General features: G+C 36.3%; 1 protein-coding gene across 2 annotated transcripts in view; it reads right to left on the bottom strand.

Annotated features, from left to right (window-relative positions):
* FOLH1 (folate hydrolase 1) overlaps window positions 1-18880 on the bottom strand; it is a 75551-nt gene that overhangs the window by 10778 nt on the left and 45893 nt on the right. For both annotated transcript variants that reach the window (XM_024131707.3, XM_024131709.3), the window contains 7 exons: window positions 12807-12905; window positions 12443-12528; window positions 10690-10809; window positions 8419-8501; window positions 6516-6579; window positions 3836-3903; window positions 1233-1324 (listed from right to left, as the gene is read on the bottom strand). In XM_024131707.3, the coding sequence (XP_023987475.1) occupies window positions 1233-1324; window positions 3836-3903; window positions 6516-6579; window positions 8419-8501; window positions 10690-10809; window positions 12443-12528; window positions 12807-12905 (612 nt within the window). The remainder of the gene's footprint in view (window positions 1-1232; window positions 1325-3835; window positions 3904-6515; window positions 6580-8418; window positions 8502-10689; window positions 10810-12442; window positions 12529-12806; window positions 12906-18880) is intronic.

Consider the following 18880-nt stretch of genomic DNA (forward strand, 5'->3'; position numbering starts at 1 on the left):
GGCACGAACCCGGTTCCCCTGCATCGGCAGGCGGACGCTCAAACACTGCGCCACCAGGGAAGCCCCACTAACTTTTTTTATTACCTATATTTGTTGTACATGATAAAGTTAAAAGAATCAGAAAATTTTCACATAACTCAGATTTAATTCCCATCCTTGAAAATTTCAATTATTCATACTGTTATCTTTAATCTCAAACTACTGAGATATTTATTCCTCTTCCCATGCTTGTGAAGACACAACTAAACCTGAAATGATGCCTATATTCTTCTTAGAACATTATGCAGTTAACAAAGCACTTGTTAACTGTATTATGTTCAGAAAAAAAGAATATTTATACAGTGATGAGAGGACAGACTTAGGTGCCATGTGTATATATTACCTATTCAAAAGTGAACCATATTTTGATGGCCTACAGATTTAATTTCAAAACACACAGCAATATTTTGTAAGCAGATAGGGTAGGGGGTCCCTGAAGAAAGAGAACTAGGCATGGCTATCTTGACATAAGACAACTCATTTTTGGCCTAAGCCATTTTGTGGTAAAGGCCTTGACCACAATGCTTATCCTTGAACAGGTCTCAGTAATTAATGATCTTAGGCAGCAAGAGAATTTAGGAACAAATGACTTTACCAGGCAAGAGAAGTAACAATAGCAAAGATAATAAATCAGTTGTAAAGACTCCCAGTTCTGTTACAATGGTAAAGATTAGCCTGAAGAACATTTTTGAGCTGTTTTGCAGAATTTGGATCCCCTTGAGCACTCAACCCCCAGATCAGCTGAAACCTAAGGAATGATGATGTTGACCCTTTCTGAACTCAATCAACTAAAGTTTGGACTCTGTCAAACTTTGCCCCAATTCTGTACTGAATTCTCCTCTGCTCAAACCCCCTCATGAATATGTATGTACCCTTAACTTGAAATTTCCCCCATTTTGCTGTCCAGGGAGACAATGCTTTGGAAAAGATCCCTGGTACTCTCCTTACTTGCTGCAAGTAATACATCCATCCTTCTACCGCTCTTTGGCTTGGTTGTGCCATTTGGCTGATACCCACCAGGAGGCAGACCCAGTTTTTGGGTAACAATTTTATTTGTAAACCTAAGCATCACTTTTTCTTTAACAGATATTAGAGAATTTTAAATTATATATTTATTATTTGTTGAAAGAAACTACGCTTTTATTTTCAACACAATTCCATACTGAATTTAGTAAAGAGTTTTCTTTGTTTACCTGGGCAAGCCACTAAATTCGGGTGAAGGGCTTTTTTCATTCCAGCTCTCAAAAAGGGATTTGCCTTCAAAACCTTCATCAGGACTTTGGAGCTACACAAATTAAAAGGAAAAAAAAAAGAGAGAGAGAGAATACTTATAAATCAGATGTTTTAAAACCTAAACATCTATTAACCAGGGAAGGAGTAGCCAAATTATATTCAGGAAAATAAGGAATGCAATTCATACATTAGCAGTCATTAAGAATTAAAACAATGAGTTGCTGACAATATGGGAAAATGCTCATGTTATTATATATAATGCACCTATTATAAAAAAAATACATGGAGTGTATGGAAAAGAAAGCTATACTAAATTATTACCAAGCCATTGTATTCAGACGAATGGTCACACTGTAAGATTTTTTTTGGGGGGGTCTATTTTTCCAAATTAAGGGAGGCTACTCTCAAAAACACATTCCTCCTCCTCTTATAAAAAAAATGAAAAGAAGCAAGCTGGTTAAGGGAAGGTTTGTTTTGTTTTTGTTTTTGTTAAATATTGCTTTGTGCCAACAAGTTTGTCAAAGTCATTAAATAATACATAACAGGGGCTTCCATGGTGGCGCAGTGGTTGAGAGTACGCCTGCCGATGCAGGGGACACGGGTTTGTGCCCCAGTCAGAGAGGATCCCACATGCCGCAGAACGGCTTGGCCCGTGAGCCATGGCCGCTGAGCCTGCGCGTTCGGGAGCCTGTGCTCCGCAACGGGAGAGGCCACAACAGTGACAGGCCCGCATACCGACAAAAAAAAAAAAAAAAAAAAGCACTAATATTTTATTTAATTAGTTGAGTATTTATTGTAATTGTGTTAAACACAGGGCTTTCAATACATTTTCAAATTTTACAGATGAAAATTGTAAGGGAGTACAATATGCCCTACTATTGAATGCTAAACTCAGAGCATTAAATGTTATGCCAAAACGTTTAGCACACTAAACTGTAACTAATACTCACTAAACTGTAACTGAATAATATATGGTATAAAGAGTTTTTATTTTTTATTTAATAAAAGTCCTATGCTCTATTTTTTAACAGGTTCAACTCAAAAGATTTTATAGACTACCTATTCTGTGGAAGATTTTTTGTAGATGTCAGCCATACAAAGTTTAATGATACAAATTACACACCATCTACTAGTGGGAACTATAAATAAAAATGTGGAATTCATGTGCTAGGTGCTATAATAGACGGATGTGCAAAGGTGGATAGGAACACAGATAAATTTATATAAACTTGGGGAGAGAGAAGTTATGTCAGCATCTTAAGTCATAAAATATCAATACATAAAGCAACAAAATAATTTCACTCAAGCTAACAAATTTACACAAAACTTTGATACAAGGGACAGTACCACTCCATTTATTTTAAGTAATATGAATTTGAAATAATGTATTTAGAAATATATTACTAAAGTTACAGTTTATGACTAAAATTTGAAATACTGCGAATCACCTTCCCCAAACAAAACAGAATTTTAAAAATCCAAAACTGTCAAGCATCATATAATTTCAAACTTGACCTAGAAAGTAGTGTTTTTACATTTGTCACAGGGTGCCACCAATCCACCTGGTAAACAAATATAACTGCCAAGCTTCCTTAGCATTGACCTCAAATTACATAAATGGTGGGAATTCTCTGAGACACAATGTTTCAGATATTTAATTTTGTATACACTTCATGGGAATTGTAAAACAGGCACCTGACAGAGATCTTAAGTAACAATATGAATAGATTAGTGCCAAATTAAACTTTTCTATTCCTACTGGAGATGTTAATAAATTAAATTCCATGCTTGGGAAACCAAAGCTTAACAATATGTTTAGGATCTATTTAAAATCCCTACCTGAGGGAAATAATTGTCTTTCCTGGTAATTACATTTCAATTGGTAATTCTGTTAAATAAGCAAGTCTTTTTATCCTTTCCAGTTCAAATCAGGTAATTAGCAGTAACAGCAAAAATCTGCCATGCAAAACGTTCCTTATGCCTAACTTTAGGAACGGTGGCTTTATGGGGCAGGAGAATTAAAATGAAGAGTTGCCTATTGGTCCTATAGAAATTCAGGCACCACCTCTCCACCAGGTTCAGTATGTTGTGCTGCTGTCAGAATTAAGATAACTTTAGCTCACTGGACTGAAGCCCACAGCAGGAAATCAGGAATTGGGTACATGGTCTTACCCAGTCTCTGTCCCAGGAGTCAGCACCAGGTTTTTTATACATTCTCTTTCTCAATTGGTTAGAAATGTCAACTCTTCCAGAGTCCTAAGCTAATTGGTGTCATTATATTAAAGAGTAAAAACCAGTTTTAAAATTAAGGCATTAAACCGCAGAACCAAGTCCTGGTTCCGCTACTTGAACAAGTTGTGTGACAAGAGTGGCTAATGCTTTTTGGGCTCAGTTTTCTCGGTTTCAAATGGAGATGACAGATGCAATGCTCTCCATAGACTGCCTCAGACTGGTGTGGGAGAAATGGGCAAAAGTTATAAAACAACACAGATGTTTAACATAATAATGCCACCTCAAGAAAACATCATTTGTAGAACTTAAAATTCCATGTAATTATTTTTACCTCCTTTGTTAGGTTGTATACCAAGCTGTACATAAGTGGGGTACAATCAATTCTCAGAGTGTAGTTTCCTGAAAGACAAGAAGATAGCTTGTTTTCTCTTTCATTTCTTTATTTTATTCTTCTATTCAAAGACCATTCCTAACTCCTTCGCCAGAATGATCCTTTTATAACCTAAGTCTGGGGAATTCCCTGGTGGTCCAGTGGTTAGGACTCTGCGCTTCCACGCAGAGGGCATGGGTTTGATCCCTGGTCAGGGAACTAAGATCCCGCAAGACACGTGGCCAAAAATAAATAAATAAATAAATAAAACCTAATAAGTCTGATCAAAACTCTCCAACTCATCACTCAATAAAATTCATCCTCACCATGACCCTTGGTGCCACACATGAAACAACCTCAGGTCACCTCTCCAAATCTTCACCTCCTACTCCACCAAGCAAATGTTCTATACAAGAGAGATAATAAAAGTACTTACCTCACAGGAATATTGTGTTAAATAAATGTTTATATTTAAACATCAGTTGGTACTTAGTGTGAGCTAAATTCTATATATGAATGTCAACATGATGGAAATACCTCAAACTGAGGACAGTAGTTCCTTTGAAGAGAGGGTTATTTGAGAATGGTTTCAGTAGAAATTGTTTTCTTTGTAAATTTTGCATTTTAACATTAGAAAGCTAATAGATGACTTATTTTATTATTTGAAAAATGACCAGTTAATAAAATTTTAAATATAAAACAAAGTGAGACAAGCTGTATTCCAATCACAGAGTAATGAGTGTGTTATTTTCTGTTGATCCTGAAAATGCTACGGAGACAACGCAGCATTTTAAACCAGGGAATGATGTAAACAGCAAAATCAAAGATTAAAAAAATGCATTAAAATCAAGTCTTAAAAAAAAAACAAACTAGCAATAGAGAGAACATTATTCTACTTTTGAAGAATATATGTTTGGTATACTTATTCTGTGTGGCAAAGGTGTTTCATCTTCATATGTGTGTTTAAATAAGGATAATAAGGAATTCCCTGGTGGTCCAGTGGTTAGGACTCTGTTCTCACTGCATGGGGCCTGGGGTTCAGTCCCTGGTCAGGGAACTAAGATCCCACAAGCCGTGTGGCATGGCCAGTAAATAAATAAATAAAGATAATAATAATCCAAGCTAACATTTTTGAACATTTACCCTGTGCAAGGCACAAGTCTGGGAGTTTTGCAAATATTAACTTCTTTGGCCCTTACAAGAGTCTTTGTGATATGTGCTCTTAGTAACTCTATTGAGAGGTGAGAAAGTAACAACTTGAGTTCACATAAGTATAATAGAAAGTAGCAGTGCCGGGAATAAGGCCAAGCCCTGAGCCACTAACTAAGGAAAGTTAGAGGAAGAAGAAAAGATAACTGAAATGCACGAACTAACTTAGGGGACAGTGCAGCTCAGATACGTGGACAAAGAAGAAAATGTAAATGCCAATGTGCCTCCATCAATATGCAATGCTCCAACTATTTTTGACATGGCAGATTTACTAATAAACTAAAGAAAATATTCTATAAGTCCACCCTTCATTCATTTATTCATTCATTTGTTGCACCCAAGCAAACATCATTTATTTAATAAGACATTAAGAATCCAGGAATGAAGAAGTATGATCCTGCCTGTTCCTGGAAGAAAAATATAGTCTAGAAAGGGAGAGGGTTTGTAAAACAAATAATTACTTAATAACAGCAGTGATGAATGCTACAAAGATGGCTTCCCAGAAAAAAATAACATTCCTGGGGAGACTGTAAGAATAAGAATTAAACAGATGGTGTGTCGAACAGCAATCTGAGTACAGAGAACAGCAGTTGCAACGGCTAAGAAGTTGCATGTGGTCAAGGGACAGAAAGATTCGTGCAGGGCTACAGTATAATGAGTGACAGTGGACTGTTTCAGTTTCTTGAAAATCGACTTGAGATTGTGCCTTAGTTTGAATCTCTGTTTATCAAAGCAAATCCATTCTAAAAGGCCTGTCTTCGATGCCTATCTCATTTCTCAAGCCTTTCCTGACGTTGCTATCATTCTCTCTTCTGAACTCCAAGATCAGTCTGATTAATATCCTTCTGAGAGTACCTGCATATATTAGAATCCTAGACTGATTTATTTTATCATCTATACTGAGTCTTAAACTCTTGAGTACTAGACTGTTCTTTACTAACCCCTAATTCCTTTGAACTCCTGGAAAGTACACTGCATAGAGAGGTGCTTAGTAAATATTTGCTGAATTGAAGGAAAAAATATTTAAGAAGAAAAAATTCTTGGTGAAAGATGAAATCTGGGAAATCAGCATTTGTTTTCAAAATTTGTATGCATGATATTATGACAGTAGTTAAATCATACCTGTTTGCTACCCCATTCTAAAGTCATAGAAATCTTTAGTTCCATAACTGACTTAGTAATTTAACAGATATTCACTGAATTCCTACCATAGATAAGGTAATCTGCCAGATGAAACAAACAAATCATAGAGTGTTGTGAGAGCCCAAATCAGCACCCTAGAGCTCACAGCTGCCATGAGCATGACAAACCAGCAGCAAATTCCCTCAGCACTTGTTAATGGATTTGCATTCCTAGTTAGTGCATAATTTACAAACTAAACTGCTGTTACTACCAGGATCATATATTTTCCTACGAAACCAATAATATTCACCTTCTATAGAAGAATCAGCATTAATATAGGCCACACCACGCACTTGAAGAAGTCTGGAATTCTCCTATAATATTAAATAAATAAATAAATAAACAAATAGCCATAACCCCTTTCTAAAAAAAACGCACATCTACATTTACTGTATGGAGGTTTCTGAATTAAGTTGGCCCAAGTTCACCCCAAATTTGACAAGTGAGATTTTCAAGCATATGTTTGAAAGAATTTCAATAAAGGTCATTGGTAAGAAATAACAAGCAAAACTTTTTTAAGACTAAAATTTGAGATGAGACTATCCACATTCACAATACAGTGAGTGGAAAAGGAGCTGATTTCTTTTTTTTTATTGGGTAGTTGCTGTGCACAGGCTTTGTCTAGTTGCAGCGGGCTGCTCTTCGTTGCGGCAGGCAGGCAGTAACTGTGGCACGTGGGCGTAGGCATGTGGGATCTTCCTACACCAGGGATCGAACCCGTGTCCCTTCCATTGGCAGATGGATTTTTTTTTTTTTTTTTTGCGGTATGCGGGCCTCTCACTGTTGTGGCCCCTCCCGTTGCGGAGCACAGGCTCCGGACGCGCAGGCTCAGCGGCCATGGCTCACGGGCCCAGCCGCTCCGCGGCACGTGGTGGGATCCTCCCGGACCGGGGCACAAACCCTTGTCCCCTGCATCGGCAGGCGGACTCCCAACCATTGCGCCACCAGGGAAGCCCGGGGGTTGATTTCTTAACCACACTATGGTTTAATCCGTCAAATTAAGTTCTCCTGTGTTATGACACCACCTACTGGTCAAAACTTTAAAACTTTTTTTCTCAGCTTTAAAACACTGACAAAGGGCTTCCCTGGTGGCGCAGTGGTTGAGAGTCCGCCTGCCGATGCAGGGCACACCGGTTCGTGCCCCGGTCCGGGAAGATCCCGCATGCCCCAGAGCGGCTGGGCCCGTGAGCCATGGCCGCTGAGCCTGCGCGCCCGGAGCCTGTGCCCCACAACGAGAGAGGCCACAACAGTGAGAGACCCGCGTACCACAAAAACAAAACAAAACAACAACAAAAAACCACTGACAGAGTATAGTAGGATTTTTTTGATATAAGTGGATTATGAATCTCCAAAATAAGCAATTTTCTAAGTGTCCTGACTGTAAGAAATAAAGTGAAAAAACATGCAGCTCTAGGTGATGAAAATAAGATGAAAGAGGCAAATCACACCCTCAAAATATTTAGGCTCTTCTTGATGCCAGCATAAATCTTTGTCTACAGGAGCACTACTTTTTTTTCTACCCCAGAGAAAATTGAAGTTTACAGGGCTTCTCATAATTCCTAGATAATAGTAGCCAAGTAAATATTTATAGCATGACTAGAAGTTAATGGAATGTTAATTTTGCATACGTTTACAAGTAACACTTCTATTACACAAAGCCAACAATGCATGCAGGTAAAATTACTTTCCAAGGAGCCTAGTAAATACTCTGTGGTGGGGCATTCCACTTCACTTTTAGCATGATTTAGAGTAGGTCATTACGATATGAGGAAGACAGTAGAAGCTCAAGGAATATTTAAATGTGATTAGCTTTAGGAATTAATTTGAAAAAGTTAAAACATTATATCTTATTATGATGTCCAGTTTCTAGTGAATTTACTTAGCTACTATCACACTCCCAGACAATGCAGATTAAATTATTTCCACAATTGACATTAAGTGGCTTTAAAAGTTCAAACAAAACAGTTCTCAAGTGACGAAAAAAATTTTATCGTTGATTTTTGAACAAGAATATGTTGCTTCAGACTTTCTGGAAAAAAATTTGAATATTTTCTGGCTGGATTGACCAGTTATTCTCACATTCTTGTGAATTAAATACTAACTGCTTGCTTTATTATTATGAAAATGTATGTTATATCGAATTAACAACTAACCTCTGCCCACTCAGTGGAACCAAGAAGACCAAATTCTTCTGCATCCCAGCTTGCAAACAAAATTGTTCTTCTAGGCCTCCATCCTGAAATATATGTGCACACTTATAAAAGCTGGGAAAATGTATAATATTGCCAAGACATCACCATGCCCAGCAGAGTAACAACAGCAAAAATTCATTGGTTGTTTAGGAAGGGTGAATTATGGTGACAATCATTACTTAATTTCCTTTTGAAAGATTTTAAAGCTAATCTGTCAATACAAAAGAGCACATCTGTATTGAAAAAGGGGGAAATGCAGACATGGTAAAAATCCTGTGAGATCATAAAATATTCTGATAGGCTTATAATGACTGCCTATGCTAGGAAGCCATCTGTGGTCTGCAGCTGCCTAGAGTGAAAGAAGAAAATGCTGGATGTGGTCTGTGCTGAGACAATAGAACTGAGAGAAAATCCTTTACAACTCTTCCATGCTGTGTTGGCATCACACAAACAATTGTTCAATGTCAGCTGGTTGTGTGATTTCACTCCATTCTCTGGCAGAATTAGTCAACAGAGGCTCCATTTGCAACACTAGTGTCTGCTGCTGCTGAAAAGTACACCATTCATTAGGACGGTCATATGGCTTGGAGTTATAAACACTGATCTTGAAGTTAAAGAAAAATCTTATTTCAAGCCCTGGTTCTTTCACTTACTAGCAGTATGACCAAGGGAATGTTACTCAAACTTGTCAGGCCTCTTGTTTCTTCACCTGTATACCAGGAAGAGCAGAGTACAGATAACACTCCTTGATTGTTAGGAGGATTAAATGGAATAATATTTATAAATATAGCACTGAACAAGTGCTCCAGGCATGTAAGTTGTTATTGTTTGAGTACATATTTCATTTGTGCTTAAGGATATATATCCTCTAGCTGTTGAGTCCAGCGCTTCATTTTTGTTAAGTATATTAATAGCATTATTCAAATCTCCTATTAATTATTATTCCCCATCATTGCAGTCTTTTGGCATACTTTGTAATTGTCATAGTGAAGTTTTGTATTTAGCACGGGAATCTCTGGCAGAATCATGAAACATTTTGTAATACTATTAAACACAACCTAATTCACAAACTATGCAAATTCAGGTCTCCATAGTTCTATTTTCTTAAAAAATAAGATAGCTGTGTGGAAAAAAGAATAGAGCACCTTTACATTTGATTTCAAAGAGTGACATCATTGTTTTGTGGACTGGGAGCCAGAAATCTGAATTTTAACCCTAGTTCTCTGATTCTGCCACACACCAGCTACGAAACGTTGGGTGAATTACTTGATTCTGGAAACCTCAGTTAACTTATTTGTAAAATGAAAAGAGAAATAACTAAACATATCCCTCCTCCTATGAGTTCAAAATAGATAGCACGTGATAACACTGTTTCTCTGAGGAAGTAAGTACCAGGCAAATGTAACATATTTTTACCACATTCATTGTTGCTAAAAAATATATATATATGGATCACATTTACAGCCCGTAGACACCTTGTTTGCAGGGTCAGTAAACAAAGTAGACCTTCTGTTCTCAGTATGTAATGTTTACTTTAAAAGGTAACTATTTGAACTCAATTTTATTTTGGTTTTCATATGAAGATTCTAAAATGACTGAAGTAACTGTGCTAGTAGTATAATCTTAAATACTGTGAGAGAAATCAAAGCTGGGGGTGTGAGAATGCAGATATCAAACTTTTGACAGCATACTATTAAGCAGGAAGACCAGCATTTTTCTGAATAAACTTTCATCCCCTCAGTCAGTTGGTGTACTTGACCTGAGGCCTGAGGCTGGAAGATCCCAAGGAACTCCTGCTCACATTTTTCAGATCAGGACGCTTTGGCTTACGACCTAAATCTGGTGTCTACTCTCCAGTAAAGAAACCCATCTCCATCTTCTTTGTTGCCAGAGAAACCACTAATAGTATAATTCTTTTATTTCAGATTATAATTTAATATATAAATAATATGAACTTTATTATATAAATAAATGAATTATTAAAAATGAATATATAAAAATGAATAAACAATATCATTAACCAACATAAGTAATATAGGTGCTAGTTATTGAAAGCTACTCTCTGCTATTAAGCACTACTAAGTACTCTATGCTGCTAAGATGATATAATTTGCATGCAGCCTCTCTGTTGTGTTTCACACAAACCTATGAGGTGGTATTTTTATACTCACTTTACTGAGGACCAAACTGAGATTCAGAAAAAATGGTCTTTTTACTTTTTGTTTACATTACCTTCTTTTTTCAGCTTTCCAAAACTCCTGACAATTTCATGAACAACAGCTGCTCCACTCTGAGGGTCAATGCCACCAAATACCCAAGAGTCACGGTGACCTCCAAGGATGACATATCTGTCTAGAAAGCATCATTGCAAAATTACTTGCCATTCCAGGTCAAGAAGAGAGGAAATTGCAAATGACTCAATAGCATCTAAACACAAAGCACTCAGGACTCAAGTTAAGATAGCAAAGGTTCCTGAAGACTTTTGTAAATATATCACTTTGTTCTGAATTTGATGTATGAAGAAAATATGAATGTGTTAAGCAAAGGTATACTTCAATTAATTGCAGTAATTATAAGTATATAAGTAATGATAAGTGAGTATAAAAGTATCCTTATCCACTTTTTTATATAATTCTCTGTTACTCCTCTCTTACCTATTTACACTATGTTTCCAGTATTTTCAGAGTAAGAGAACACAGCGGCCAAATAACGATTTCTTCACTTCCTACTCCTTCTACTTAGTTTTTAAGGTACAGCTCCAAGATTCTACCTCTCTATGATCTGTTCCTATTTTCTACAGGGAGAGGGAATTGAACCCCTATCCAGTTTTCTGAACAGTCTTTTCATATTGATAAAGCATTTACCATGGGGCTTCCCTGGTGGCGCAGTGGTTAAGAATCTGCCTGCCAATGCAGGGGATACGGGTTCAAGCCCTGGTCCGGGAAGACCCCACATGCCACAGGGCAACTAAGCCCATGTGCCACAACTACTGAGCCTGTGCTCTAGAGCCCGCGAGCCACAACTGCTGAGCCCGAGTGCCTAGAGCCTGTGCTCCGCAACAAGAGAAGCCACTGCAATGAGAAGCCCACACACTGCAACAAAGAGTAGCCCCCACTCGCCTCAACGAGATAAACGCCTGCATGCAAAAAAAAGTAAAAGATTTAATAAAAAAAAAAAAAAGAAAAAAAAAGCATTTACCACACTTAAATGTAGGGGTCTTCTTGTCTCTGGTCTGTATCTTTTTTAAAGATCCCTCCATCCCCAAAGCCTAGCACAGAGCTGGCACAAAATATGTACTCAGTGAGATTCAATAAATAGCCAGTTGTACATTGTTTAGTGCTCATTGGAAGCATATCAATATTCTTTATCCCTGAGAGAAAGTACTGGCTGCTTGTACAAAATATATTCAGTTTAATTCTGTCTGTTTGGGTAGGAAATATAACCATATAGTTCCTAAGGAATCAAACATAATAAAGTAAGATTATTTTCAAATGTATCATTGAGCAGGTTATCTGAAATCATATGGAAATCACATGTATATATATTCCACCCATTTCAGTGTGAAAAAAAAACCATGTAGAGGATTCATTAACTTCAGGTTATCTTAATTTTCTAAGAGTGTTACTTATTGTTGTAATGAAGATATTTCTCCAGGCAAATTATGTGGTAAAGAAATCCAGAAAGCTCAGATTAAACACTTGTAAACCATCTCTCCTTGCTCTTCCTCCCTTGGTCCTTTAATTGAAGCATGCATAGTTTATCAAAAACCTTGGTCATCTGACCAATCTAGTCCCAACATTTACTTTCTTCACAACATGCATCACAATGTAAAATTACCTCCTATTGATCTATTTTGTGTTTATGTGAGTTCCGTTAGGACAAAGAGTTGCTCTGCTTTGTTCACTTTACATTCCCAGAGCTCAGAGAAGTACCTGGCACCGAAGAATTGCCCGATCGATATTTGCTGAGCAAATGATCAATTTACCTGGCTCCACTGCCCCTCTGAGAGTCCCAATCACATTGTAAATTCTTTTCACTTTATTGTTGGAATGGATGTGCATCTTGACTTTTCTAATGCAAAAATAAAGGGCACAGGCTAAAAATACTGGTTAACAGCTTGCCACCCACAATTTTTAAATCTGACATGGTTTTGAATATTTCTAATTGCACACAGGCAATAATTACACTGACCAATTGTCCAATTGTGAGGATATATGTGTATTCCCCTTTTCAACCTGTTGTTATGTCTCCTGCTGGTAGTAGATTTTACTTTTCAGTCATCCTCTGTAATTTTTTTGAAAAAGGTTTCCTCCCCCTAAAGACAGTTATAATAAAAATAGTCTCTTAACTTGGTAGAAAAGTTTCCAGTAAATCCAGGTCCAACATTGTAGGGCACTTGGAGACTTCCTTTCCAGCTGTAATCTGGTGGTGGTGATCCACCCATTTTTCTATTGAACACAAAAAATATTATTAGCTGAAGGAAATCTTTGAAGTTATAAGTTAAAATGTCCTTGAACTTGTTTTCTTGAGTGCCTGCTCATAATAGCTTCTATGAGTCATGGTAGTACAAAGTGCTTTGCATAAGGATATGCCATTTAACTCTTAATACACCTCTTATGAGGTGGTTCTGCTATTACTCGCCACTTCAAAGATAAGGAGGGTGAGGCTTAGAGAGATTAGGTAACATGCCCAAAGTCAAGCAGCTGATTAGTGGTACAATCGAGATTCAAACGGTAAGAATTTGGACTCTGTGTTACCAGTTTCCAACAGTAAATCATGTGAAAAGCACTCTCAAGAGCATGCTCTGAAGAAACAGCAGGTGTCAAACTCTTTGGAATTTCCCTTTATGTTATTTCTCCCACTGATAAATACATTCCCCAATACATGTATGGTCGTCCTTTACAAAGTACTTTTGCACTCATCTATTAGGGAGGGAGGAAGGGCAAAGGAAGGGATGTCACTTCAACCAACAGCCCCTCAAAGCTTTATACACTATTTATTTTTTTAATTCAAAAAGATGGAAAGATTCAGGTGGACCAGCTCATATATGCCACTAGCCTGGTTATCTCTCAGCAGGTGATTGAGAAGAATAATATGATAATATCTGTGGAATGGTGAAGTTCTTGCTGTTTCATTTCAGCATATCTTCCTTTACTGTTTAAGAGCATGGATTGACTTATTCTTGATTTGGGCATGGAAACCAAATGTACTTTTGCTACCTAGAAGCAGATAGAAGAAGATGGCTCCAGACAAACTTAAGAGAGTGAAAAACATCAATCTGTCTTTTATGGCTCAATCTCTGGTCCACACACCTGCATGCAACCTATGATCTACAGTGAAACATTTTCTGTAGTTTCCTCCTTTTTTCTGTGCCTGCACACAGGTACTTATTCCCTGCCTACTAATTTGAGGTAATGTAAACAGCTCAACTTGAACCATGGAAACCAAATGTACTTTTGCTACCTAGAAGCAGATAGAAGCAGATGGCTCCAGACAAACTTAAGAGAGTGAAAAACATCAATCTGTCTTTTATGGCTCAATCTCTGGTCCACACACCTGCATGCAACCTATGATCTACAGTGAAACATTTTCTGTAGTTTCCTCCTTTTTTCTGTGCCTGCACACAGGTACTTATTCCCTGCCTACTAATTTGAGGTAATGTAAACAGCTCAACTTGACCTAGAATATATTATATGTACACATCAATATCTCTCATGGAAAACTAAGTATAAGTAATATTTTGTTTTAAAATGCTCTATCAGAGAGTAAATATTTACTCTTTTTTTTCCTATCTCATGAGGGGTTTGTTTAATAAACATAATTTCATGTAATATACTATAGAATTTGTTTATCTATATACAATAAAATTTCACATGAAAAGCATCAAGTAAAATGAAGGGGCATTATACATTGTTAAATATCATAATGAATAGTCAAAATAGCAAAGTATTATATATACAAAAAATGGTAGAAGCCAAGTGAAGAATATACATATACTTGATTATACATAACATATTTTTATAGTACTATATTGCAGACTAATAACATTGATTGCCTTTGGGATGCAAATGGGTAGGAGGGAAACTTTTTATTGTATACCCCTTTGAATTTTGAACTGTGTAAATGTATTTCCTTTTCAAAATAAAAATATGAAAAACAAAACAAGGTGCAAATTCATCAGGAAGTCAATTACATATTATAAGGAAGGTAAGGAAGAGTCCATATTCCCAGAAAATAATAAAATATAAAGCCAAGATTACAGTGCCCCCACAAGGACAAGAAAATATCACACATCTATGGAGAACAGAGGTTTTAGTCACTAAATTTCACTGGGATAATTAATCAGGGATATAATTTTCTTTAGGTCCCTCTTTCACTCTATAAATAAAAAATAAATTCTGTGAAAATTAAAAGTTTGAATATTTAAATTTCAAATCATAGAAATTTCAAAAAATATAATATTGGAAATGTCTTTGAAAGGATTTGATAGTTCATAGATGCTCAATAAATATCTATAAACAACACTGAATTAAAAAATCTATATTGTGTAGCATATTAAACTTTATTTGTCCATTTAGCAAAGATTTAGTCTCTATAATGCTCAAGGTACTGTATTGTACTCACTAAGGAATACAAATATGTATAAGACATGGTCATTCTACCAAAGAGTTTATAAGTCAGAAAAAGATAGATATAAAACAGACCACGATATATGATAGATAAAGTTCTGAAGGACAAAAGAGAGCTTGATTCCTCTGTGGGATCAGAAATAATTTTCTTTCTACAGGAGGTTTCACTTATCTGGATTTTTAAAGAATGAGTAAGATGTGGGCAGGGAAGATGGAGGTAAAGAGCATTCCAGGTACAATGTATGATGTAAACAGGCACGAAGGCCGAAGAGTCAGAGCAAAAGTAAGGCATGGTGATTAATCTGGCTGGGGTATAAGATAATTAGGATACCATAAGAGAGAAGCTTGAAAAGTAGTGAGACTTTGCTTCTGAGAAGATGCACTTTACTCTATTCATCCTGGTGAGTACAACTAAATTCCCTGGACTATAAATACATAAAAAATAAACATAAGACTCTGAAAGGTGGTGAACAGAAAATAAACCAGCTCAGGACCTCAGGGTACAAGAAATGACCAAGTGGTGAGTACCTTGGGTTTTCATGTGGGCTCTCATATCTCAGACATAGAGCTGAAGAAGCTGGCAAACCAGAAAGGCCAAGTGGCTCATATAAAACACATTACCCAACAAAAACCTTGAGTATGAATACATACTTAAATACGTATACATATTCAAGTGCACCTAGGACAATTTTCAGGATAGACCATATATTCAGCTATAAAAACTCAATAAATTTAAAAGGCTGAAATCATATCATCTCTTTATTAATCATACAAACCTTTTACTAACCCAACTATAGTATAAAGAATTTAGCAAGCAAGGATTCTTCAATATATGCAAATCAAGCAATGTGATACACCATATTAATAAATTAAAGAATAAAAACCATATGAAGAAAACTATTAGAGCTCATCAATGAATTTGGTAAAGTTGCAGGATACAAAATTAATGCACAGAAATCTCTTGCATTCCTATACACTAACAATGAAAGATCAGGAAGAGAAATTAAGGAAACAATCGCATTTACTATTGCATCAAAAATAATAAAATACTTAGGAATAAACCTACCTAAGAAGGCAAACGACCGGTACTCAGAAAACTATACAACACTGATGAAAGAAATCAAAGATGCCACAGACAGATGAGAGATATACTATGTTCTTAGATTAGAAGAATAAATATTGTGAAAATGACTATACTACCCAAAGCAATCTACAGATTCATTGCAATCACTATCAAATTACCAATGGCATTTTTCAAAGAATTAGAGCAAAAAATTTTGCAGTTTGTATGAAAACACAAAAGACTCCGAATAGCCAAAGCAATCTTGAGAAAGAAAAACGGAGCTGGAGGAATCAGGTTCCCTGACCTCAGACAATAATACAAAGCTACAGTAATCAAGACAGCAAGGTACTGGCCCCAAAACAGAAATATAGATCAATGGAACAGGATAGAAAGCCCAGAGATAAACCCATGTACCTATGGTCATCTAATCTATGACAAAGGAGGCAAGAATACACAATGGAGAAAAGACACTCTCTTCAATAAGTGGTGCTGGGAAAACTGGACAGCCACATGTAAAAGAATGAAATTAGAACACTCCTTAACACCATACACAAAAATAAACTCAAAATTAATTAAAGACCTAAATGTAAGACAGGACACTATAAAACTCTCAGAGGAAAACACAGGAAAAACATAAATCACAGCACCCACTTCCTAGAGTAACAAAAATAAAAACAAAAATAAACAAATGGGACCGAATTGCACTTAAAAGCCTTTGCACAGCAAAGGAAATCATAAACAAGACAAAAAGACAACCCTCAGAATCAGAGAAAATATTTGCAAATGAAGCAACTGACAAAGGTTTAATCTCCAAAATATACAAACAGCTCATACAGCTCAATATAAAAAAAACAAACAACCCAATCCAAAAATGGGCAGAAGACCTAAATAGACATTTCTCCAAAGAAGATATACAGATTGCCAACAAACACATGAAAGGACTCTCAACATCACTAATCATTAGAGAAATGCAAATCAAAACTACAATGAGATATCACCTCACACTGGTCAGAATGGCCATCATCAAAAAGTCTACAAACGATAAATGCTGGAGAGCGTGTGGGGAAAAGGGAACCCTCTTGCACTGTTGGTGGGAATGTAAATTGATACAGCCACTATAGAGAACAGTATGGAGGTTCCTTAAAAAACTAAAAAGATAATTACCATATGACCCAGCAACCCCACTACTAGGCACATACCCTGAGAAAACCATAATTCAAAAAAACACATGCACCCCAATGTTTACTGCAGCACTATTTATAACAGCCAGGACATGGAAGCAACCTAAATGTCTATCAACAGATGAATGGATAAAGAAGATGTGGTACATATATACAATTGAATATTACTCAGCCATAAAAAGGAATGAAAATGGGTCATTTGTAGAGATGTGCATGGACCTAGAGTCTGTCATACAGAGTGAAGTAAGTCAGAAAGAGAAAAACAAATATCATATATTAATGCATATATGTGGAATCCAGAAAAATGGTACCGATGAATCCATTTGCAGGGCAGCAATAGAGAGGCTGACATAGAGAATGGGAGGTGGATACACTGGGGGAAGGGGAGGGTGGGATGAACTGGGAGATTAGGATTGACATATACACACTACCATGTGTAAAATAGTCTGCTAGTGGGAACCTGCTGTACAGCATAGGGAGCTCAGCTCGGTGCTCTGTGATGACCTAGATGGGTGCGATGGGGGGATGGTGGGAGGGAGGTCCAAGAGGGAAGGGATATGGGGATATATGTATACATATAGCTGATTCACTTTGCTGTACAGCAAAAACTAACACAACATTGTAAAGCAATTATACTCCAATAAAAAAAAAAAGAGAGAGAAAGAAAAAAAAGAAGACAGCAGTGTTCTAAGAATAGCCATGTATGGATGCTGACTGCCACCATCATTAATAAATGATTCTGCACTGAAGCCAAAGAATTAATTTGAGAGCAATTTATGATAATGTGTTGCTAGGCAATTAAAATAAACTTCTGAGGAAATAACAGAAAAAATTTGGAAAATTTGCAAATATATGAAAATTAACAACTGACCCTAGATAACCAATGGTTCATAGAAAAAAATCACAAGAGTAAATAGAAAATACTTTGAGATGAATAAAAATGAAGACATAAGACACCAAAAGTTATGAGATGCAGTTAAAACAGTGTTTAGAGGGAAATATATAGCTGTAAACACCTATATTAAAAAAGTAGAAAGCTATCAAGTCAATAAACTAATATTCCACATAAAGAATTCAACAATGAAAAGCAAGCTAAATTCATATCAAGCATAAGAAAGGCAATAATAAAGACTGGAGCAAAAATAACAAATTAGAAACTAGAAAAAAAATAAAGAAAAATGAATTAAAGCAAAAGTTGGTTCTTTGAAAAGATCAACAAAATTGACAAATCATTAGATAGACTGACCAAGAAAAAAAGGGGAGAAGACTGAAAATCAGGAACAAAAGAGGGAATACTCCTATTGACTTTACAGAAATAAAAAGGATTATAAGGGAACACTATAAACAATTATATACCAACAAATTAACCTCAATGAAATGAATTCCTGAAAAGATATAAGCTACCAAAACTGAAGAAAGAGAAAATGTAAGTAGGCTATAACAAGTAATCAAAACTTCTCAGAAAGAGAAGCCCATATGGCTTCACTGCTGAATGCTACCAAACAATAAAGAATAAACACCAATCCTTCACATGCTCTTTAGAAAAACAG

The sequence above is a fragment of the Physeter macrocephalus genome, chromosome 16, assembly GCF_002837175.3.
Source record: "Physeter macrocephalus isolate SW-GA chromosome 16, ASM283717v5, whole genome shotgun sequence".
NCBI lineage: Eukaryota > Metazoa > Chordata > Mammalia > Artiodactyla > Physeteridae > Physeter > Physeter macrocephalus.